The sequence below is a fragment of the Salvelinus namaycush genome, unplaced genomic scaffold, assembly GCF_016432855.1.
Source record: "Salvelinus namaycush isolate Seneca unplaced genomic scaffold, SaNama_1.0 Scaffold34, whole genome shotgun sequence".
Taxonomy (NCBI): domain Eukaryota; kingdom Metazoa; phylum Chordata; class Actinopteri; order Salmoniformes; family Salmonidae; genus Salvelinus; species Salvelinus namaycush.
In genome coordinates, this window is record NW_024060341.1 from 538,788 (window position 1) to 563,319 (window position 24,532).

General features: G+C 48.8%; 1 protein-coding gene across 2 annotated transcripts in view; it reads right to left on the reverse strand.

The window, feature by feature from the left end:
* Nucleotides 1-24,532, reverse strand: part of LOC120040283 (tax1-binding protein 1 homolog B-like) — a 40,719-nt gene that overhangs the window by 6,516 nt on the left and 9,671 nt on the right. The window contains exons 3-16 of one of the 2 annotated variants that reach the window (XM_038985479.1): nucleotides 19,197-19,299; nucleotides 18,419-18,609; nucleotides 18,185-18,343; nucleotides 16,790-17,029; nucleotides 15,335-15,520; nucleotides 14,450-14,701; nucleotides 13,841-13,918; nucleotides 13,676-13,786; nucleotides 13,495-13,567; nucleotides 13,094-13,212; nucleotides 11,195-11,320; nucleotides 9,063-9,149; nucleotides 6,048-6,234; nucleotides 3,323-3,483 (exon numbers count right to left, since the gene is read on the reverse strand). In XM_038985479.1, coding sequence (XP_038841407.1) covers nucleotides 3,323-3,483; nucleotides 6,048-6,234; nucleotides 9,063-9,149; nucleotides 11,195-11,320; nucleotides 13,094-13,212; nucleotides 13,495-13,567; nucleotides 13,676-13,786; nucleotides 13,841-13,918; nucleotides 14,450-14,701; nucleotides 15,335-15,520; nucleotides 16,790-17,029; nucleotides 18,185-18,343; nucleotides 18,419-18,609; nucleotides 19,197-19,299 — 2,073 coding nt within the window. Of the gene's footprint in view, nucleotides 1-3,322; nucleotides 3,484-6,047; nucleotides 6,235-9,062; nucleotides 9,150-11,194; nucleotides 11,321-13,093; nucleotides 13,213-13,494; nucleotides 13,568-13,675; nucleotides 13,919-14,449; nucleotides 14,702-15,334; nucleotides 15,521-16,789; nucleotides 17,030-18,184; nucleotides 18,344-18,418; nucleotides 18,610-19,196; nucleotides 19,300-24,532 lie in introns of both variants that reach the window. The other variant, XM_038985478.1, reaches the window with a different exon arrangement.

The window sequence follows — 24,532 nt, forward strand, 5'->3', positions numbered from 1 at the left end:
TTTTCAGACTAGCTGACTACCGGTTGTTGTTTTCAGACTAGCTGACTACCGGTTGTTGTTTTCAGACTAGCTGACTACCGGTTGTTGTTTTCAGACTAGCTGACTACCGGTTGTTGTTTTCAGACTAGCTGACTACCGGTTGTTGTTTTCAGACTAGCTGACTACCGGTTGTTGTTTTCAGACTAGCTGACTACCGGTTGTTGTTTTCAGACTAGCTGACTACCGGTTGTTGTTTTCAGACTAGCTGACTACCGGTTGTTGTTTTCAGACTAGCTGACTACCGGTTGTTGTTTTCAGACTAGCTGACTACCGGTTGTTGTTTTCAGACTAGCTGACTACCGGTTGTTGTTTTCAGACTAGCTGACTACCGGTTGTTGTTTTCAGACTAGCTGACTACCGGTTGTTGTTTTCAGACTAGCTGACTACCGGTTGTTGTTTTCAGACTAGCTGACTACCGGTTGTTGTTTTCAGACTAGCTGACTACCGGTTGTTGTTTTCAGACTAGCTGACTACCGGTTGTTGTTTTCAGACTAGCTGACTACCGGTTGTTGTTTTCAGACTAGCTGACTACCGGTTGTTGTTTTCAGACTAGCTGACTACCGGTTGTTGTTTTCAGACTAGCTGACTACCGGTTGTTGTTTTCAGACTAGCTGACTACCGGTTGTTGTTTTCAGACTAGCTGACTACCGGTTGTTGTTTTCAGACTAGCTGACTACCGGTTGTTGTTTTCAGACTAGCTGACTACCGGTTGTTGTTTTCAGACTAGCTGACTACGGTTGTTGTTTTCAGACTAGCTGACTACGGTTGTTGTTTTCAGACTAGCTGACTACCGGTTGTTGTTTTCAGACTAGCTGACTACCGTTGTTGTTTTCAGACTAGCTGACTACCGGTTGTTGTTTTCAGACTAGCTGACTACCGGTGTTGTTTTCAGACTAGCTGACTACCGGTGTTGTTTTCAGACTAGCTGACTACCGGTGTTGTTTTCAGACTAGCTGACTACCGGTGTTGTTTTCAGACTAGCTGACTACCGGTGTTGTTTTCAGACTAGCTGACTACCGGTGTTGTTTTCAGACTAGCTGACTACCGGTGTTGTTTTCAGACTAGCTGACTACCGGTGTTGTTTTCAGACTAGCTGACTACCGGTGTTGTTTTCAGACTAGCTGACTACCGGTGTTGTTTTCAGACTAGCTGACTACCGGTGTTGTTTTCAGACTAGCTGACTACCGGTGTTGTTTTCAGACTAGCTGACTACCGGTGTTGTTTTCAGACTAGCTGACTACCGGTGTTGTTTTCAGACTAGCTGACTACCGGTGTTGTTTTCAGACTAGCTGACTACCGGTGTTGTTTTCAGACTAGCTGACTACCGGTGTTGTTTTCAGACTAGCTGACTACCGGTGTTGTTTTCAGACTAGCTGACTACCGGTGTTGTTTTCAGACTAGCTGACTACCGGTGTTGTTTTCAGACTAGCTGACTACCGGTGTTGTTTTCAGACTAGCTGACTACCGGTGTTGTTTTCAGACTAGCTGACTACCGGTGTTGTTTTCAGACTAGCTGACTACCGGTGTTGTTTTCAGACTAGCTGACTACCGGTGTTGTTTTCAGACTAGCTGACTACCGGTGTTGTTTTCAGACTAGCTGACTACCGGTGTTGTTTTCAGACTAGCTGACTACCGGTGTTGTTTTCAGACTAGCTGACTACCGGTGTTGTTTTCAGACTAGCTGACTACCGGTGTTGTTTTCAGACTAGCTGACTACCGGTGTTGTTTTCAGACTAGCTGACTACCGGTGTTGTTTTCAGACTAGCTGACTACCGGTGTTGTTTTCAGACTAGCTGACTACCGGTGTTGTTTTCAGACTAGCTGACTACCGGTGTTGTTTTCAGACTAGCTGACTACCGGTGTTGTTTTCAGACTAGCTGACTACCGGTGTTGTTTTCAGACTAGCTGACTACCGGTGTTGTTTTCAGACTAGCTGACTACCGGTGTTGTTTTCAGACTAGCTGACTACCGTGGTTGTTTTCAGACTAGCTGACTACCGTGGTTGTTTTCAGACTAGCTGACTACCGTGGTTGTTTTCAGACTAGCTGACTACCGTGGTTGTTTTCAGACTAGCTGACTACCGTGGTTGTTTTCAGACTAGCTGACTACCGTGGTTGTTTTCAGACTAGCTGACTACCGTGGTTGTTTTCAGACTAGCTGACTACCGTGTTGTTTTCAGACTAGCTGACTACCGTGGTTGTTTTCAGACTAGCTGACTACCGTGTTGTTTTCAGACTAGCTGACTACCGGTGTTGTTTTCAGACTAGCTGACTACCGGTGTTGTTTTCAGACTAGCTGACTACCGGTGTTGTTTTCAGACTAGCTGACTACCGTGTTGTTTTCAGACTAGCTGACTACCGTGGTTGTTTTCAGACTAGCTGACTACCGTGGTTGTTTTCAGACTAGCTGACTACCGTGGTTGTTTTCAGACTAGCTGACTACCGTGGTTGTTTTCAGACTAGCTGACTACCGTGGTTGTTTTCAGACTAGCTGACTACCGTGGTTGTTTTCAGACTAGCTGACTACCGTGGTTGTTTTCAGACTAGCTGACTACCGTGGTTGTTTTCAGACTAGCTGACTACCGTGGTTGTTTTCAGACTAGCTGACTACCGTGGTTGTTTTCAGACTAGCTGACTACCGTGGTTGTTTTCAGACTAGCTGACTACCGTGGTTGTTTTCAGACTAGCTGACTACCGTGGTTGTTTTCAGACTAGCTGACTACCGTGGTTGTTTTCAGACTAGCTGACTACCGTGGTTGTTTTCAGACTAGCTGACTACCGTGGTTGTTTTCAGACTAGCTGACTACCGTGGTTGTTTTCAGACTAGCTGACTACCGTGGTTGTTTTCAGACTAGCTGACTACCGTGGTTGTTTTCAGACTAGCTGACTACCGTGGTTGTTTTCAGACTAGCTGACTACCGTGGTTGTTTTCAGACTAGCTGACTACCGTGGTTGTTTTCAGACTAGCTGACTACCGTGGTTGTTTTCAGACTAGCTGACTACCGTGGTTGTTTTCAGACTAGCTGACTACCGTTGTTGTTTTCAGACTAGCTGACTACCGTTGTTGTTTTCAGACTAGCTGACTACCGTTGTTGTTTTCAGACTAGCTGACTACCGTTGTTGTTTTCAGACTAGCTGACTACCGTTGTTGTTTTCAGACTAGCTGACTACCGTGGTTGTTTTCAGACTAGCTGACTACCGTTGTTGTTTTCAGACTAGCTGACTACCGTTGTTGTTTTCAGACTAGCTGACTACCGGTGTTGTTTTCAGACTAGCTGACTCACATTGTTGTTGTTGTTCTGCTGCTCCTCTGGGTCCTCCAGGCCGTCGGGCCGGCTGAGGTTGCGTGCTGGCTGGATGCAGACCACGTTACTATCCCAGGAGGGGGGGCCCACAGGGGGAAGGCGGGGAAGCAGGTCATCAGAGAACTCCCCGTCCGCTCCGTCTAGAGTGATGGAGAAGAGAGGGTCAAAAGGAATGTAAGCATATTAAAGTTGACAAAATCCGCTTTCTCAAAATTCCCAGAATTCCCAGTTGGATGATTCTCAGAATCAGGAAATCCAGGAATCCTTCAGCCGGGATTGCTGGAAAACCTGGGAAAGTTACCGGCATTTCTATATCCTATGTAAGCATATTGAATCATTTCAGGTACAAGGTACAATAAATTACACATGAAATGAATAGCAATTGAATGAATGTGAATTGAGTTAGAAGGGAAATAGATATGTATGTAAGGGACAACACGGGAGCCACCAACCTCTCATATTAAACTGAAATGTGACTGAGGTGGAGTGGGGTTAGTAAGGGGGGGGGACCAACCTCTCATATTAAACTGAAATGTGACTGAGGTGGAGTAGGGTTAGTAAGGGGGGGGGACAACCTCTCATATTAAACTGAGGTGGAGTAGGGTTAGTAAGGGGGGGGACAACCTCTCATATTAAACTGAGGTGGAGTAGGGTTAGTAAGGGGGGGGGGGGGGGGGGGGACAACCTCTCATATTAAACTGAGGTGGAGTAGGGTTAGTAAGGGGGGGGGGACAACCTCTCATATTAAACTGAGGTGGAGTAGGGTTAGTAAGGGGGGGGGGGGGGGGGACAACCTCTCATATTAAACTGAGGTGGAGTAGGGTTAGTAAGGGGGGGGACAACCTCTCATATTAAACTGAAATGTGACTGAGGTGGAGTAGGGTTAGTAAGGGGGGGGACAACCTCTCATATTAAACTGAAATGTGACTGAGGTGGAGTAGGGTTAGTAAGGGGGGGGACAACCTCTCATATTAAACTGAAATGTGACTGAGGTGGAGTAGGGTTAGTAAGGGGGGGGGGGGGACAACCTCTCATATTAAACTGAAATGTGACTGAGGTGGAGTAGGGTTAGTAAGGGGGGGGACAACCTCTCATATTAAACTGAAATGTGACTGAGGTGGAGTAGGGTTAGTAAGGGGGGGGACAACCTCTCATATTAAACTGAAATGTGACTGAGGTGGAGTGGGGTTAGTAAGGGGGGGGACCAACCTCTCATATTAAACTGAGGTGGAGTAGGGTTAGTAAGGGGGGGGACCAACCTCTCATATTAAACTGAAATGTGACTGAGGTGGAGTGGGGTTAGTAAGGGGGGGGGGGGGGGGGGACAACCTCTCATATTAAACTGAAATGTGACTGAGGTGGAGTAGGGTTAGTAAGGGGGGGGACCAACCTCTCATATTAAACTGAAATGTGACTGAGGTGGAGTAGGGTTAGTAAGGGGGGGGACCAACCTCTCATATTAAACTGAAATGTGACTGAGGTGGAGTGGGGTTAGTAAGGGGGGGGGGACAACCTCTCATATTAAACTGAAATGTGACTGAGGTGGAGTGGGGTTAGTAAGGGGGGGGACCAACCTCTCATATTAAACTGAAATGTGACTGAGGTGGAGTAGGGTTAGTAAGGGGGGGGGGGGGGGGGGGCAACCTCTCATATTAAACTGAAATGTGACTGAGGTGGAGTGGGGTTAGTAAGGGGGGGGACCAACCTCTCATATTAAACTGAAATGTGACTGAGGTGGAGTAGGGTTAGTAAGGGGGGGGGGGGGGGACAACCTCTCATATTAAACTGAAATGTGACTGAGGTGGAGTAGGGTTAGTAAGGGGGGGGGGGACAACCTCTCATATTAAACTGAGGTGGAGTAGGGTTAGTAAGGGGGGGGACCAACCTCTCATATTAAACTGAAATGTGACTGAGGTGGAGTAGGGTTAGTAAGGGGGGGGGGGGGGGGACAACCTCTCATATTAAACTGAAATGTGACTGAGGTGGAGTAGGGTTAGTAAGGGGGGGGGGGACAACCTCTCATATTAAACTGAGGTGGAGTAGGGTTAGTAAGGGGGGGGACCAACCTCTCATATTAAACTGAAATGTGACTGAGGTGGAGTAGGGTTAGTAAGGGGGGGGGGGGACAACCTCTCATATTAAACTGAAATGTGACTGAGGTGGAGTAGGGTTAGTAAGGGGAGGGGGGACCAACCTCTCATATTAAACTGAATTGTGACTGAGGTGGAGTAGGGTTAGTAAAGGGGGGGGGACAACCTCTCATATTAAACTGAATTGTGACTGAGGTGGAGTAGGGTTAGTAAAGGGGGGGGGGGGGACAACCTCTCATATTAAACTGAAATGTGACTGAGGTGGAGTAGGGTTAGTAAGGGGAGGGGGGACAACCTCTCATATTAAACTGAATTGTGACTGAGGTGGAGTAGGGTTAGTAAGGGGGGGGGGGGACAACCTCTCATATTAAACTGAATTGTGACTGAGGTGGAGTAGGGTTAGTAAGGGGGGGGGGGGACAACCTCTCATATTAAACTGAATTGTGACTGAGGTGGAGTAGGGTTAGTAAGGGGGGGGGGGACAACCTCTCATATTAAACTGAATTGTGACTGAGGTGGAGTAGGGTTAGTAAGGGGGGGGGGGGACAACCTCTCATATTAAACTGAAATGTGACTGAGGTAGAGTAGGGTTAGTAAGGGGAGGGGGGACCAACCTCTTGCGTCTGAGGTGGAGTAGGGGTTCCCAAAGTGCAGCTGTGTGGGGCTCTGGGGGACCAGCAGTGGAGTGGGGGCATCCTGGGGGTAGGGCAGGGGATACTGCAGGAACACAGACTGAATTCTCATCTCCTCTGACACTACAGCCTCCGTCTTCCTACCAGCACCATCGGTCTTCTGGAGATCCTGGTGGGGACAGACAAGACAACAGACACTATTACATTATTATAGATTTAGGATTGGAAAGAGAATCTTTTATAATAACTGATCTTGTATTTTCTCTAACAGAATTGTGCAATCTTGTGGAGAAAATGTATTCATATATTGTAAATATGATCTTTTGATGCTAAGAAGTACCACGTCTGAAACGTCACTCAAAGTGTAGCTGGTCCTGGGAAGAAAACACAGACACCATGCCCGGACCAGACGCGCACGATCACGACACCCAGGTTGAAATATCAAAACAAACTCTGAACCAATTATATTCATTTGGGGACAGGTCGAAAAGCATTAAACATTTATGCCAATTTAGCTAGCTAGCTTGCTGTTGCTAGCTAATTTGTCCTGGGATATAAACATTGAGTTGTTATTTTACCTGAAATGCACAAGGTCCTCTACTCTGACAATTAATCCACACATAAAACAGTCAACCGAATAGTTTCTAGTCATCTCTCCTCCTTTTTCTTCTTTGGACCTTATATGGCGATTGGCATCTAACTTTCATAATAAGGTGACCGACTGACCTCAGTTCATCTTTCAATCACCCACGTGGGTATAACCAATGAGGAGATGGCAAATGGATATATGCTTCTATAAACCAATGAGGAGATGGGAGAGGCAGGACTTCCACCGCGTTCAGCGTCACAAATAGAACTGACTTCTATTTTAGTGCTTGGCAACGCAGACGCTCCTTGGCGCGTGCGAGCAGTGTGGGTGCAATGATTGAATAACATGTATGTGTACATTTATTTTGCAACGCTCTGTGTGGTCAGCGTGTTAGCCAGCTACAGATCTAACTTCAGCTACATTTCTAACTTCAGCTACATTTCTATGTCCCTCCTCTCCAGGAGAGTCAATACTGGCCACAACGTCCTCACAGCAGCTCCTAGAACTATGGTCGCTCTCCCTCCGCTCGGTCCCTCCCTGTCCCTCCATCGGTCTCTCGCTCCCTCCCTCCGCTCGGTCCCTCCATCGGTCTCTCGCTCCCTCCCTCCATCGGTCTCTCGCTCCCTCCCTCCGCTCGGTCCCTCCATCGGTCTCTCGCTCCCTCCCTCCTCCCTGTCCCTCCATCGGTCTCTCGCTCCCTCCCTCCGCTCGGTCCCTCCATCGGTCTTTTGCTCCCTCCCTCCGCTCGGTCCCTCCATCGGTCTCTCGCTCCCTCCCTCCGCTCGGTCCCTCCATCGGTCTCTCGCTCCCTCCCTCCGCTCGGTCCCTCCATCGGTCTCTCGCTCCCTCCCTCCGCTCGGTCCCTCCATCGGTCTCTCGCTCCCTCCCTCCGCTCGGTCCCTCCATCGGTCTCTCGCTCCCTCCCTCCGCTCGGTCCCTCCATCGGTCTCTCGCTCCCTCCCTCCATCGGTCTCTCGCTCCCTCCCTCCATCGGTCTCTCGCTCCCTCCCTCCATCGGTCTCTCGCTCCCTCCCTCCCGCTCCCTCCCTCCCTCCCTCCCGCTCCCTCCCTCCGCTCGGTCCCTCCCTCTCCCTCCATTGGTCTCTCGCTCCTTCCCTCCGCTCGGTCTCTCCATCGGTCTCTCGCTCCCTTCCTCCGCTCGGTCGCTCCCTTCCTCCGCTCGGTCGCTCCCTCCCTCAGCTCGGTCCCTCCCTCTCCCTCCATCGGTCTCTCGCTCCCTCCCTCAGCTCGGTCCCTGTCCCTTCATCGGTCTCTCACTCCCTCCCTCCGCTCGGTCCCTGTCCCTTCATCGGTCTCTCACTCCCTCCCTCCGCTCGGTCCCTCTCCCTTCATCGGTCTCTCGCTCGGTCCCTCTCCCTTCATCGGTCTCTCGCTCGGTCCCTCTCCCTTCATCGGTCTCTCGCTCCATCCCTCGCTCGCTCCCTCTCCATCCCTCCACTCCGGTCCCTCCCTCCATCGGTCTCTCGCTCCATCCCTCTCCCTCCATCGGTCCCTCCCGCTCCCTCCCTCCGCTCGGTCCCTCCCTCTCCCTCCATTGGTCTCTCGCTCCTTCCCTCCGCTCGGTCCCTCCATCGGTCTCTCGCTCCCTCCCTCAGCTCGGTCCCTCCCTCTCCCTCCATCGGTCTCTCGCTCCCTCCCTCAGCTCGGTCCCTGTCCCTTCATCGGTCTCTCACTCCCTCCCTCCGCTCGGTCCCTCTCCCTTCATCGGTCTCTCACTCCCTCCCTCCGCTCGGTCCCTCTCCCTTCATCGGTCTCTCGCTCGGTCCCTCTCCCTTCATCGGTCTCTCGCTCGGTCCCTCTCCCTTCATCGGTCTCTCGCTCCATCCCTCGCTCGCGCCATCCCTCGCTCGCTCCCTCTCCATCCCTCCACTCCGGTCCCTCCCTCCCGCTCGGTCCCTCCCCCCCTCGGTCCCCCCGTCTCTCTCTCTCTCTCCCCTGTCTCTCTCCCCTGTCTCTCTCTCTCCCTCACAAACAGTTTAATTAGTCATTCATTAAAAAAAGAATATCCTCTCATTTTCAAAGGCAATGGAAGGTTTGTGTTTTACTGGAAGTTTGAACCAGACGCCAATTTAATTGACAGTCTCAACCTCAAATTGGGTCGTTTTGTTGCTCTTAGTGACGAATGTGTACGCGAGCGAGCTACCCTTCAGCAGTTTCCCGGGCCCAATGTGGACTTCTCTGTGGTCCAGAGTAATTGAATGGAAAATAAGAAGTCACTTTGCTTTACTTCACCAATTAGAGATGTGTTAAAACCCAGCCAGATTAGGATAGGGGAAAATTGCTGCTCTTTTGGGGTGTTTTTAGTTCAGAGAGAAGTCTAGAATAGAGGGAAATTAAAGCTATAGTGTAGTGTTGCTATACTTACTAACTTCCCCAACTATACTAACCTCCTCAAGTCTCTCCTTGTCCTTCATCAGAGCGGCCAGAGTGTCCTTCAGTTCTTTCAGCGCACGACCCTTCTCAGCCACCTGACTCTGTAGGAGGGAGACAGTCAGGAGACATGGAGGAGACATCAATTTAAGATTATGGGTGTTGAGAAAATGATTTGATATCAGACTCATCTTAGCTCCTTTGTCAAAAAGTACACTTGAAAGCAGAACTCATTTTTCCTTCATGGAGTTTTAACCTCTAGTGACAAACAATGAATTGATAGCAGCTATAAAAAGGCCTTAACAGTTACTGTTCAGACAGTAGATTTACACCAGGAGGGACTTCAGACCAGAACATGCCGTTTGAATTCCACAGAGACACTGAACATATCCGCGCTGAGCTGAACAAAGCCAACTCATGCATTAGTCAGGCAACAGGAGTCCTCAGAGTCCAACCCCGTCCCTGGCTATCCCCGTGGGTGTGTCCCAAACGGCACACTATTTTCTATATAGTGCACTACTGTTGTTCAAAGCCCTACGGGCCCTGGTCTAGGACACTATATAAGGATAGGGTCCCATTTGGGACACATCTTCAGAGTCCGAACCTGGCGGTCTCCAGAACTCCCATAAACAGTAATAAAGCCTTCATCTGAACAGGCTCTGCCCATCAACACAACTGTCCCTGGAGTTGGCCTTCAACTGGAGTGATATCTATTTATCTGCTCTGATTCTAGCCTGGTCCCAGACCTGTGTGTGCTTTGGCATGACTATGATAAGTCAGAGGAGATGGCTACATCACATCCAGATCTGGGACCAGGCTATATCATGGCATGACAATGATAGGGAGAGGAGGTTGGATAAAACATTCTGATCTGGGACCAGGCTTCTCATCACTTGAACTATCTAGCTCTCCAGGACTGGAGTAGGAGAGTCCTGCTCTACACTGACCTGGTAGTGATTATCCTAGCCTGGTCCCAGACCTGTCTGTAACCCTACTCTACACTGACCTGGAAGTGATTCTCCTAGCCTGGTCCCAGACCTGTCTGCAACCCTGCTCTACACTGACTTGGAATTGATTCTCCTAGCCTGGTCCCAGACCTGTCTGTAACCCTGCTCTACACTGACCTGGTAGTGATTCTCCTAGCCTGGTCCCAGACCTGTCTGCAACCCTGCTCTACACTGACCGGGTAGTGATTCTCCTAGCCTGGTCCCAGACCTGTCTGCAACCCTGCTCTACACTGACCGGGTAGTGATTCTCCTAGCCTGGTCCCAGACCTGTCTGTAACCCTGCTCTACACTGAGCTGGAAGTGATTCTTCTAGCCTGGTCCCAGACCTGTCTGCAACCCTGCTCTACACTGACCGGGTAGTGATTATCCTAGCCTGGTCCCAGACCTGTCTGTAACCCTGCTCTACACTGACCTGGTAGTGATTCTCCTAGCCTGGTCCCAGACCTGTCTGTAACCCTGCTCTACACTGACCGGGTAGTGATTCTCCTAGCCTGGTCCCAGACCTGTCTGTAACCCTGCTCTACACTGACCTGGTAGTGATTCTCCTAGCCTGGTCCCAAACCTGTCTGCAACCCTGCTCTACACTGACCGGGTAGTGATTCTCCAAGCCTGATCCCAGACCTGTCAGTTTTGGGTTTGAGGAAACAGAAGCTCAACTGACCTTATATGATCCTCCTCTGGTGATCTCAGATCTGTGTACTGCTCTACATAGTCTACAATGTACCTGGTAGAAGTCCTCCTAAACTGGTATCTACATAGTCTACAATGTACCTGGTAGTAGTCCTCCTAGACTGGTATCTACAATGTACCTGGTAGTAGTCCTCCTAGACTGGTATCTACATAGTCTACAATGTACCTGGTAGTAGTCCTCCTAAACTGGTATCTACAGTCTACAATGTACCTGGTAGTAGTCCTCCTAGACTGGTATCTACATAGTCTACAATGTACCTGGTAATAGTCCTCCTAGACTGGTATCTACATAGTCTACAATGTACCTGGTAATAGTCCTCCTAGACTGGTATCTACATAGTCTACAATGTACCTGGTAATAGTCCTCCTAGATTGGTATCTACAGAATCTACACTGTACCTGGTAGTGGTCTTCCTAAGCTGATCTCAGACCTGTCTGTAGTACTGCTCTACCTTATAGCGGTCCTCCTCGGCTGCCAGCTGCAGCTTCAGGCAACCGTTGGTCTTCAGCTGCTCCTTCAGCTTCACCTCCATCTTGGCCAGCTCATCAGCAAACATGCAGCTACGCTCCTTCTCCTCCTAGAGAGACAACAACACTCTGGTCACAACATGTAGCTACTCTCCTTCTCCTAGAGAGACAACAACACTCTGGTCACAACATGTAGCTACTCTCCTTCTCCTCCTAGAGAGACAACACTCTGGTCACAACATGTATCTACGCTCCTTCTCCTCCTAGAGAGACAACACTCTGGTCACAACATGTAGCTACTCTCCTTCTCCTCCTAGAGAGACAACACTCTGGTCACAACATGTATCTACTCTCCTTCTCCTCCTAGAGAGACAACACTCTGGTCACAACATGTATCTACTCTCCTTCTCCTCCTAGAGAGACAACAACACTCTGGTCACAACATGTATCTACTCTCCTTCTCCTCCTAGATAGACAACACTCTGGTCACAACATGTATCTACGCTCCTTCTCCTCCTAGATAGACAACACTCTGGTCACAACATGTATCTACTCTCCTTCTCCTCCTAGAGAGACAACAACACTCTGGTCACAACATGTAGCTACTCTCCTCCTCCTCCTAGAGACAACACTCTGGTCACAACATGTAGCTACTCTCCTTCTCCTCCTAGAGAGACAACAACACTCTGGTCACAACATGTAGCTACTCTCCTTCTCCTCCTAGAGAGACAACAACACTCTGGTCACAACATGTAGCTACTCTCCTTCTCCTCCTAGAGAGACAACAACACTCTGGTCACAACATGTAGCTACTCTCCTTCTCCTCCTAGAGAGACAACAACACTCTGGTCACAACATGTAGCTACTCTCCTTCTCCTCCTAGAGAGACAACAACACTCTGGTCACAACATGTAGCTACGCTCCTTCTCCTCCTAGAGAGACAACAACACTCTGGTCACAACATGTAGCTACTCTCCTTCTCCTCCTAGAGAGACAACAACACTCTGGTCACAACATGTAGCTACTCTCCTCCTCCTAGAGAGACAACACTCTGGTCACAACATGTAGCTACTCTCCTTCTCCTCCTAGAGAGACAACAACACTCTGGTCACAACATGTAGCTACTCTCCTTCTCCTCCTAGAGAGACAACAACACTCTGGTCACAACATGTAGCTACTCTCCTTCTCCTCCTAGAGAGACAACAACACTCTGGTCACAACATGTATCTACTCTCCTTCTCCTCCTAGAGAGACAACAACACTCTGGTCACAACATGTAGTTACTCTCCTTCTCCTCCTAGAGAGACAACAACACTCTGGTCACAACATGTAGCTACTCTCCTTCTCCTCCTAGAGAGACAACAACACTCTGGTCACAACATGTATCTACTCTCCTTCTAGAGAGACAACAACACTCTGGTCACAACATGTAGCTACTCTCCTTCTCCTAGAGAGACAACAACACTCTGGTCACAACATGTAGCTACTCTCCTTCTCCTCCTAGAGAGACAACAACACTCTGGTCACAACATGTATCTACTCTCCTTCTCCTCCTAGAGAGACAACACTCTGGTCACAACATGTAGCTACTCTCCTTCTCCTCCTAGAGAGACAACAACACTCTGGTCACAACATATATCTACTCTCCTTCTCCTTCTAGAGAGACAACAACACTCTGGTCACCGACTGTTCCTATTCAAACCAGAACCTCTTCAAAGTGAGGAAAAACTGTCACGGTATCACCTTTGGGGAAACAGTGGTCTCTTTCTACACTTTATGATAGATATATTTTTAGATTGATTTGTTGCTCTGGTCGACTATGCAATAACTGGTGACAATATGATGAGGAACACACCAGACAGGAAGCGAAGAAGAGTTCTTACACTCAGCATCTGTTTGCATTTCCTGTACTTGTCGCTCCTGTCGGACGCCTCTCTGCTGAAACCTTTGAGTTTCTCCTGGATGATGGCCTCCAGCATGGGGTCAGCAGAACCTGGACTCCCTGGGGACAGACAGAACAGACCGTTACTGACCCATCAATAGGTTTAACATCAAGGACCTAGAAAGTGTTTTAGTTAACGCTTCCAAGTCTTGTCCTCTGGGATCAAATGCACATCTTGTCTGATGGAAGTATTATTTTGACCCCTAATTCAACTCTGTTCAATAGATTTTAAATCAAAGATTTAGCATGTAAACCAGACCTGACAGGTTTACAACAAAGGAGGACATGTTTTAATTCCGGGTTTGTCACTGGTAGTAATATGTGAGGGGAATGTGTGTGTACCTGGAACAGAGATGTCTGGACTGACAGACAGAGGGACGGCCATGGCCTCAGCTGCTGGGTTCTTCCTCAGCTCCTAGACACAAACAATATGAAGACACATGTTGATGAGTGTGTGTGTGTGTTTCCATGCCTGTGTGTGTGTCTGTGCATCCATGCCTGTGTGTGTGTGTATATCACTCACCCCAGGTTGTTCAGAGAGCTTGACCACCTGTCTCTGCAGCCTCTGACACTCCTTGTACTTCTCCTTATAGTGTTCTGCAGCCATGTGCAGCCGGAGCTTCAGGTCCTCCACCTCTCTCTGCAGCTCAGCCACGGTGGCTGGGTCAGCCCCTGCCTCATCCTCCACCTCTCTCTGCAGCTCAGCCACGGTGGCTGGGTCAGCCCCTGCCTCATCCTCCACCCTGCACACCTCAGACTTAGCCTGCTGCTCCCACAACACAACACACAGAGGGACAGTGAGGACAGAGATGGCCACCTCATGTTAACGTCAGACCTGTCAAATATTGGAGCAAGTAAACCTTGTCCGATCCAGAACAGGAGCTTAGTCACCAGTTATTTTTAGAGTGAGGTTACTTGATGTACCAGTACACTTCCTGGACAGGACACTAGTCTATCTCCTGTTTCTGTAGTGAGGCAGCTTGATGTACCAGTACACCCCCTGGACAGGACACTAGTCTATCTCCTGTTACTGTAGTGAGGCAGCTTGATGTACCAGGACACCTCCTGGACAGGACACTAGTCTGTCAAATATATCAGCTGCACTTGATTTAGTTTGTCCAGTATAACGAGACAAATGGAATCGTCCCAAAAGTTCAATCTCCAAGCTAAATCGAGTGCAAACTAAGTATACATCCCAAATCCAAACAGCCCTATGGCTCCTGGTCAAAAGAAGAGCACTAAATAGGGAGCCATTTGGGACGCAGCCAAATGCATTGAAATCAAGCATCCTCCTTACCGCCTCCTGCTGGGCATCATTCTTCATCTGTTTCACCAGGCACTCCAGACGGCTACACTGGGCCAGGGCCTCCTGCTTCCCCTGCTGCAGGGCGTCTGACTCCAGCCTCATGCGGTACAGGTCAGCCATGGTGCGGTCGCGGGCGCTGGACGCGTCCCTCAGCTCAGCTGACAACATGGAGGCCTGCTGCTGTTTGGCCTGAAGCTGCTCTTCCTTCTGACGAAGCTGTTCCTTCATGGCCTTCAGCTCACTCTGCACAGGGACACCAGGGGAGAAAGGTCAATAGATGCACAGGGACACCAGGGGAGAAAGGTCAATAGATGCACAGGGACACCAGGGGAGAAAGGTCAATAGATGCACAGGGACACCAGGGGAGAAAGGTCAATAGATGCACAGGGACACCAGGGGAGAAAGGTCAATAGATGCACAGGGACACCAGGGGAGAAAGGTCAATAGATGCACAGGGACACCAGGGGAGAAAGGTCAATACATGCACAGGGACACCAGGGGAGAAAGGTCAATACATGCACAGGGACACCAGGGGAGAAAGGTCAATACATGCACAGGGACACCAGGGGAGAAAGGTCAATAGATGCACAGGTATAAAGGTCAGTACATACACATCTCTCTCTCTCACATACACACAGGTATGGATGAACAAATCATACACTCGGAATTAACATTTGTTGTGAGTTCGAATCCCAAGTCTGCCCACTGCCATTGTGCCTTTGAGCAAGGACGGCTCCATGGGCGCTGCTCTGCGGTTTTGACGGTGTTGCCTCTAGTCTCTTGTATGTGTGCGGTCCATATTCCCTACCACCTATATAGTGCACTGGTCCAAAGTAGGGATCTGAGAGGCTGCCATGATAAGATCATGATTCTTACCAAGGGGGAGGCCTGGGCCAAGACCTCCTTGTGTTGTTTCTCCTTCTCAGTGAGGCAGGAGCGGAGGCGTCCCACCTCCTCTTTGAACTGAGCGATGGTGTTCTCCTTGTTTACATCCACAGCCTTCAGCATCTGCAGCTCTGCACTCAGCTTGGTGTTCTCCAGCTCACGCTTCTTCAGGTGGATCTAGAACCGGAATTTTGTTTTTTTTAAATAGCAAATCACATTACAATCAGAAAGAATCCAAACATTTCAAATGGTCACAGAAAGACGGACAATGTAGGGGGTTCGTATACAAAAGGAATCATGAAAAAGGGTAGCTATGTTTCCGCCTGGTGTTCCAGAGACACCCCTCTGTGCTATATTAAATCAGCATCCTTCATCAACATGTAGCCAGCAGCGTTTCTGACTCCTAAAATAAATGCAGCATAACCTTAATTACAACAGAGATTGAGGTGGGCTCGTTAAACTACCCTGCAGTCCCACTGTGTGACGCCACCAAAATTGTCCCCTATTCACTATGTAGTGCACTACTTTTGACCAGGGATCATAGGGCTCTGGTCAAAAGAAGTGCACTATAAAGGGAATAGGGTGCCAATTGGGATACTAAATGAGGTGCAGCTTTCACTAGTGCTGCCGTGGCGACAGCGTGCGTGTGTGTGTTCCACTCTTAGTTCCTGAGCTGTACACACCAGTCACCACCACCACTACTAAACTCCCCAGAAACAGCAGGCGAGAACCAGGCGGAAGAGGGCCGGAACAGACCATACCCTGTTCAGCCAGAACACTGTGGGATCCCACTGAGCAGGGAAACAGCAGCTACATACACTAATGGGATTATCTGGACTGAGAGAAGTGGTGAGATTATCTGGACTGAGAGAAGTGGTGAGATTATCTGGACTGAGAGAAGTGGTGAGATTATCTGGACTGAGAGAAGTGGTGAGATTATCTGGACAGAGAAGTGGTCAGATTATCTGGACTGAGAGAAGTGGTCAGATTATCTGGACTGAGAGAAGTGGTCAGATTATCTGGACTGAGAGAAGTGGTCAGATTATCTGGACTGAGAGAAGTGGTCAGATTATCTGGACTGAGAGAAGTGGTCAGATTATCTGGACTGAGAGAAGTGGTCAGATTATCTGGACTGAGAGAAGTGGTCAGATTATTTGAGTGGCATGTTGACTATAGTCTAAAATACATCTCTGGTATGATTCTAGTCATTTTCCCAAAATTCTCAGTTTTTTCATAAATCCCGGTTGCAGGAAATCTGGAATCGTCCGAGCAGGATTTATGGAAAACCTGGGAATTTTTGAAAAGTACTGGAATCTTGCAACCCTAGGTATGATCCTTCACAGCTAGTCACTTGACTCATAGTACACGAGCAGTGTGCGCAACGTAGCTGTGTGTGTGTGTGTGTGTGTGTGTGTGTGTGTGTGTGTGTGAGAGAGAGAGAGAGACCTTGTAGAGCTCCTTCTCATCCTTCTCATCCTTCAGGTGTGACTCCAGGCCGTCATTCTCCAGAGTCAGCTTCTTCACTCGGTCCTTCAGGCTGTCCAGCTCCGTCTCTTTCTGCAGGCCCTTCTGGGTGACTCTTATCAGGTCATCCTCCAACTGCAGGACCCTGGCTGTGGCCTCCTCCAGCCTTCTTTTCACCTCCTCTCTCTCCTCCTGCAGGGCCTGGCACGACACCTGCACCTCCTGGGGAGGGAGGGAGTTAGTAACTTGTACTTGTAAACTTAAAAATGTATGTTTTGTGTCCCTTTTTACCCGGCAAACCAGAGAGCAGGAGACAAGTTGTGAGAACCTAAGAGACAGTGAGGTTCTCTTCTATCATCGACTAGTTTCCCTGAAGAATGTTGTTGGTTTGTCATTCCTAACGTTCAGATAGAAATACGTGACACAGAACAGACATGCTTCTCTGTCATGTAGATTAGAATAGGGAACCATGTCAGGTTTAAACAGGACATATATCTGCAACGTCTTCAATTGAATCACTTCCTGTCTCTAAAGCACAACAAGAACAAACCCTCAGTGCTGTGACAGACAGGCGGCTACTGGAGGAAATCCCAGCCATTTCCCAGCCAGTCCCGTCTGTGTCAAACACTGAGACACTGCCAGGCCTTTATGGATTCAAATCTCTCACACACACACACACACACACTGTAAATCCAACACTAACCGTGTGGCTGTGAGCTGAGGAGGAAAAACATAAATACTACTTTTGAGATGTAAAATCATCTGGCCACAAATCATCCATTTCAATCTGGCGTGTTATTGTTCTTTGAGGCTGGAAGGGAAGCTTGCTTTGTCGTAAGTACAGGCCTGCTCAACGACTGCTCCAAAAGGCATTGCAGCAGATTTGAATTTGTTTCTACTGTAAGTTTATGAGCCGAATTTTGGAATCATTTTTTTCGCAGCACATAAAAAAACATATAAAAAGTGTTGTCGTAAAATTAACAGCCACCAAATGTGTAATTCTGTTTTCATCTCAAAACCAGCAACTTTATGGAACGGAATAGTTCTATGAGTTATCATTAACACAATGTCTTAAAGATACATGTCAAAGTATTAAATATCTGGAGTTGAACAGCGATCACACTCAAGATCATTACTGTCAACTTCTTTATTTATAATGGTTAGAGGTGGAACAATGTGTGTGTGTCTCACACTGGGGGACACTGAGAGACAGGCTAGAGGGAGACGTTTCAGGCAGGGTCGTGTTCAGTGGACACAGCACAGGGGGTTTGGAAATGAGTGAGGTACAAACTGAACTTGACCAGTAAGAACACTCATTGTTGTCCGTATCAAAGGGTTTTGCTACGTTTTGCTCTACCTGTCAGGAGTTGTTCTCACCTGGGTCTCTCGTCTCAGTTGGGCAAACTTCTCTTTCTCCTGCTCACACTCTTTATGCAGTCTCCCCTTCTCCTCCTCCAGCTGCTCCTTCTCATTCTGCAGGAGGCTCATGGTCCGAACCAGCTCCTCCTTCTCTCTGTGGGCCTCCTCCATCTTTTGCTGCAGGGACAAAGAGAAAGCATTGAGGTGCGTGTGTGTATCGTTGCAGAGCCTGGTTCTCTCTCTCTGACGTACCTCCAGGTATCCGGTCCTGGTGGTCACCACCAGGATGTCCGAGTTGCACTCATCCTCCACGGTCAGCAGCTCGTCCTCTGAGGGGCTCTGAGCCCGGAACAGGAAGGGCGTGCTGGCCCCTCGGATCTCCCCCTTGTGGGTCACATAGCAGAACTGGTAGAACTCCCCATCATCATTGGGCACGTAGTATCCTGAGGGAGGAACACAACAACCAACATCACAAACAGTCTAGGGGGTCATTCTGGGCGGGGCCTAGGTACCTAGGGTCATATCAGGTAGCAAGTAGCCTAGCGGTTAAGACTGTTGGGCCAGTAACAGAAAGGTTGCTGGTTTGAATCCTTGAGCAAGGCACTTCACTCTAATTGCCCCTGTAAGTCGCTCTGAATAAGAGCGCCTGCTAAATGACTCAAATGTAAACGTCAGGCCTCTCAGAGTAGGAGAGCTGAACTATGAACCCCCCCCAATCTACATAATCATATTCATTGTGATTTAAAACATAAAACAAATGCTCAGGATCTCAGTTTCAACCTTTATCAGTCAGATCCCTTTTCTGGTCCCAGTCCAAGTCTACCTATTAATAAAGATCCCAATGAACACAATGAAAACGATCTTGTTAACACCAAAACAAGAAATCCCTTAATGGGTAGAGTTTGGTATTTTACTGTGTTGGTATAAAAGTCTTAACAGCTCTCGGAGGGGCCAGGCCTCTTGACTTGAGGTTAGAAAAAGTGTCAAAGTTGTATAAAACCACGGCGCAGTCAGTGGTCCCAAATCCCACCTTGAAACACCACGGCTCTGTGGATGGCAGTGCCCTCAGTGTGGTCCTCAGGAACAGGACACCACAAGAATGTGTAATAGTCCCTCGCTGTGCTCCATCCAACCTGCAACACAGAGGAGTGGGTGGGGACACAATGCACCACATCACACACAGGTTGTACCTAAAATGGCACCCTATTCACTACCTAGTGCACTACATCACACTACCTAGTGCACTACATCACACTACCTAGTGCACTACATCGTGTACTACGCACTACATAGGGAACAGGGTACCATTTGGGACATAAATACAGTAATAATTGAGCAAGTTAGTGGACAAAGAAACCACCCAAAGCTGTGAAACAGTATCCTGCCTACACATGACACAGTGGCATTGTAGCCACCCTGAAGAAGGCACAGCGATGGCGAAACATTGCTGTTTTAACCAATAAACGACTCAGAGTTTATATAGAGAGTGTGTGACTATGTATTTTTATAGCTTACAGTTTATTCGCCGTTAGTCAGCACCTCTACACTAAATTATTTTCTCTGGTTGTACGCCAGCTCATGCTTTTTATTAGCCAATATGGAGCTACCACAATCTAGAGGAATGGTCCTATATGGTGTCGATATGGGTCACAATCATGAAACCCTTTGCAATATAAAAACGTAAACACCACTTAGGCTAGGTTATGTGAAGGTTTTATATGTGAAAAGGGGTGATGGTTTCAACATTCCTATATTCCTGCGTGCCACGTGTCGTGTATGGCCTATAATGAGGCCCGGCCTCGTCAACATGCTCCGCTGCGGAACAGCGGCAACAGCTCACCTCAAACAGGAAGGGGAAAATAGGTGAAAATGTTATACATCAAAATGGAAACCAAGATGTAATTATATGAATTTTATGTGTTAACTGATGGCTGGTGAGGGGGGAGTACAGAAAATACATCCAGAATGTCAGCCCAGGGTCATAAAACTGTCAAACAAAATCAGGATCACAGTGCTGCCTGGGGTTCCAGGTCTAGGCTACAGGCTCAGTGCTGCCTGGGGTTCCAGGTCTCGGCTACAGGCTCAGTGCTGCCTGGGGTTCCAGGTCTCGGCTACAGGCTCAGTGCTGCCTGGGGTTCCAGGTCTAAGCTACAGGCTCAGTGCTGCCTGGGGTTCCAGGTCTCGGCTACAGGCTCAGTGCTGCCTGGGGTTCCAGGTCTCGGCTACAGGCTCAGTGCTGCCTGGGGTTCCAGGTCTAAGCTACAGGCTCAGTGCTGCCTGGGGTTCCAGGTCTAAGCTACAGGTTCAGTGCTGCCTGGGGTTCCAGGTCTAAGCTACAGGTTCAGTGCTGCCTGGGGTTCCAGGTCTAAGCTACAGGTTCAGTGCTGCCTGGGATTCCAGGTCTAGGCTACAGGCTCAGTGCTGCCTGGGGTTCCAGGTCTAAGCTACAGGTTCAGTGCTGCCTGGGATTCCAGGTCTAGGCTACAGGCTCAGTGCTGGCCTGGTTGGTCCAACTACGATATACACGACACCAAAACAAGCCTGGTCGGTCAAACTATGATACAGACAACACCAAAACTTGAATCTAACCATTGAGACTTTATGTAAGCAAAAACAAAATCTCTCACAGTTTGTTTACATATGGTCAGCGTGAAGCAGCACGGTTACAACTTGACAGTATGTCTCACTCCTTACATCCGTCTGACCAGCTTGTTTTTCCCCACTACCGCATCATTGCTGTGTGTGTGTGTGTGTGTGTGTGTGTGTGTGTGTGTGTGTGTTACAGATGCTCCTGTGCTACGCTACAATGATGCCAGTGTTGTTGAGAGTACCCTGGGTAGTTGTCCCTGGGGGGCGTTCCCACTTCCAGCCGTAAAGAACAGGAAGTTATTAAAGCAGGCACATAGTTAGTGACTGTCATTACAGAATGAAGGAAGGCTAGTAGCAGTAGGCTTTACTGCAGTAACACTCATTAGTGGTGAGAGAGGTGAGAGTCAGGGGCTGAAGAGACTCTGAGGACTGGACTAAAGCACCTTTCACAGGACAAGAGGGCCTAGTCTGCCCTGTAAGCATCCACATTTACAACCAGGAGAGGAGTGGATACAGCGTGCATACATGGGTCTAATCATGCTGTAAACGTAGACTTAATCCAATAGGTCTATTGGTGGGATAGGTTGGTATAACAATAGCGTGCACAAAGTGAGAATCTTGAGTTCCCAAAACAGACCAAAGCAATTTAGCTGATCCAAGAGCTAAGCTAATTATACCCTTTAAACATGCAAAACACATTCTTAACAAAAAACATTATGCCAACATGCTTAAAATACTTCCCATAAAACCCACCACGTAATGCCAGCCCACTGTTCTTCAGCAGGTTGCAAGTTAGGGACTAGTAGCTAGCACAGTACACTGCAGGTTAGGAACTAGTAGCTAGCATAGTACACTGCAGGTTAGGGACTAGTAGCTAGCATAGTACGCTGCAGGTTATGGACTAGTAGGTAGCATAGTACACTGCAGGTTAGGGGCTAGTAGGTAGCATAGTAAACTGCAGGTTAGGGACTAGTGGCTAGCATAGTACGCTGCAGGTTAGGGACGAGTAGCTAGCATAGTACGCTGCAGGTTAGGGACTAGTAGCTAGCATAGTACACTGCAGATTAGGGACTAGTAGCTAGCATAGTACGCTGCAGGTTAGGGACTAGTAGCTAGCATAGTACGCTGCAGATTAGGGACTAGTAGCTAGCATAGTACGCTGCAGGTTAGGGACTAGTAGCTAGCATAGTACACTGCAGATTAGGGACGAGTAGCTAGCATAGTACGCTGCAGGTTAGGGACTAGTAGCTAGCATAGTACGCTGCAGGTTAGGGACTAGTAGCTAGCATAGTAAGCTGCAGGTTAGGGACTAGTAGCTAGCACAGTACACTGCAGATTAGGGACTAGTAGCTAGCATAGTACGCTGCAGGTTAGGGACGAGTAGCTAGCATAGTACGCTGCAGGTTAGGGACTAGTAGCTAGCATAGTACACTGCAGATTAGGGACTAGTAGCTAGCATAGTACGCTGCAGGTTAGGGACTAGTAGCTAGCATAGTACGCTGCAGGTTAGGATCGAGTAGCTAGCATAGTACGCTGCAGGTTAGGATCGAGTAGCTAGCATAGTACGCTGCAGGTTAGGGACTAGTAGCTAGCATAGTACGCTGCAGGTTAGGGGCTAGAAGCTAGCATAGTACACTGCAGGTTAGGGAGGAGTAGCTAGCACAGTACACTGCAGGTTAGGATCGAGTAGCTAGCACAGTACGCAGCAGGTTAAGGACTAGGGCTCCCGAGTGGCGCAGCGGTCTAAGGCACTGCATCTTAGTGCAAGAGGCGTCACTACAGCCCCTGGTTCAAATCCAGGCTGTATCACATCCGGCCGTGATTGGGAGTCCCATAAGGTGATGCACAATTGGCCCAGCGTCGTCCAGGTTTTGCCAGGGTAGGCCATCATTGTAAATAATAATTTGTTCTTAACTGACTTGCCTAGGTAAATAAAGGTTGAATAAAAAATTTAAAAAATCGTAGCTAGCATAGTACCCTGCAGGTTGGGGACTAGTAGCTAGCATAGTACACTGCAGGTTAGGGACTAGTAGCTAGCATAGTACCCTGCAGGTTGGGGACTAGTAGCTAGCATAGTAAGCTGCAGGTTACGGACTAGTAGCTAGCATAGTACCCTGCAGGTTACGGACTAGTAGCTAGCATAGTACCCTGCAGGTTGGGGACTAGTAGCTAGCATAGTACCCTGCAGGTTACGGACTAGTAGCTAGCATAGTACCCTGCAGGTTGGGGACTAGTAGCTAGCATAGTACCCTGCAGGTTACGGACTAGTAGCTAGCATAGTACCCTGCAGGTTGGGGACTAGTAGCTAGCATAGTAAGCTGCAGGTTACGGACTAGTAGCTAGCATAGTACCCTGCAGGTTACGGACTAGTAGCTAGCATAGTACCCTGCAGGTTGGGGACTAGTAGCTAGCATAGTACACTGCAGGTTGGGGACTAGTAGCTAGCATAGTAAGCTGCAGGTTACGGACTAGTAGCTAGCATAGTAAGCTGCAGGTTACGGACTAGTAGCTAGCATAGTACCCTGCAGGTTACGGACTAGTAGCTAGCATAGTACCCTGCAGGTTACGGACTAGTAGCTAGCATAGTAAGCTGCAGGTTACGGACTAGTAGCTAGCATAGTACCCTGCAGGTTACGGACTAGTAGCTAGCATAGTACCCTGCAGGTTACGGACTAGTAGCTAGCATAGTAAGCTGCAGGTTACGGACAAGTAGCTAGCATAGTAAGCTGCAGGTTACGGACTAGTAGCTAGCATAGTACCCTGCAGGTTACGGACTAGTAGCTAGCATAGTACCCTGCAGGTTACGGACTAGTAGCTAGCATAGTACCCTGCAGGTTACGGACTAGTAGCTAGCATAGTACGCTGCAGGTTACGGACTAGTAGCTAGCATAGTACCCTGCAGGTTACGGACTAGTAGCTAGCATAGTACACTACAGGTTAGGGACTAGTAGCTAGCATAGTACCCTGCAGGTTACGGACTAGTAGCTAGCATAGTACCCTGCAGGTTGGGGACTAGTAGCTAGCATAGTACCCTGCAGGTTACGGACTAGTAGCTAGCATAGTACCCTGCAGGTTGGGGACTAGTAGCTAGCATAGTACCCTGCAGGTTGGGGACTAGTAGCTAGCATAGTACCTTGCAGGTTACGGACTAGTAGCTAGCATAGTACCCTGCAGGTTACGGACTAGTAGCTAGCATAGTACCCTGCAGGTTACGGACTAGTAGCTAGCATAGTACCCTGCAGGTTGGGGACTAGTAGCTAGCATAGTACCCTGCAGGTTACGGACTAGTAGCTAGCATAGTACCCTGCAGGTTACGGACTAGTAGCTAGCATAGTACCCTGCAGGTTACGGACTAGTAGCTAGCATAGTACCCTGCAGGTTACGGACTAGTAGCTAGCATAGTACCCTGCAGGTTGGGGACTAGTAGCTAGCATAGTACCCTGCAGGTTGGGGACTAGTAGCTAGCATAGTACCCTGCAGGTTGGGGACTAGTAGCTAGCATAGTACCCTGCAGGTTACGGACTAGTAGCTAGCATAGTACCCTGCAGGTTGGGGACTAGTAGCTAGCATAGTACACTACAGGTTACGGACTAGTAGCTAGCATAGTACCCTGCAGGTTACGGACTAGTAGCTAGCATAGTACCCTGCAGGTTACGGACTAGTAGCTAGCATAGTACCCTGCAGGTTACGGACTAGTAGCTAGCATAGTACCCTGCAGGTTGGGGACTAGTAGCTAGCATAGTACCCTGCAGGTTGGGGACTAGTAGCTAGCATAGT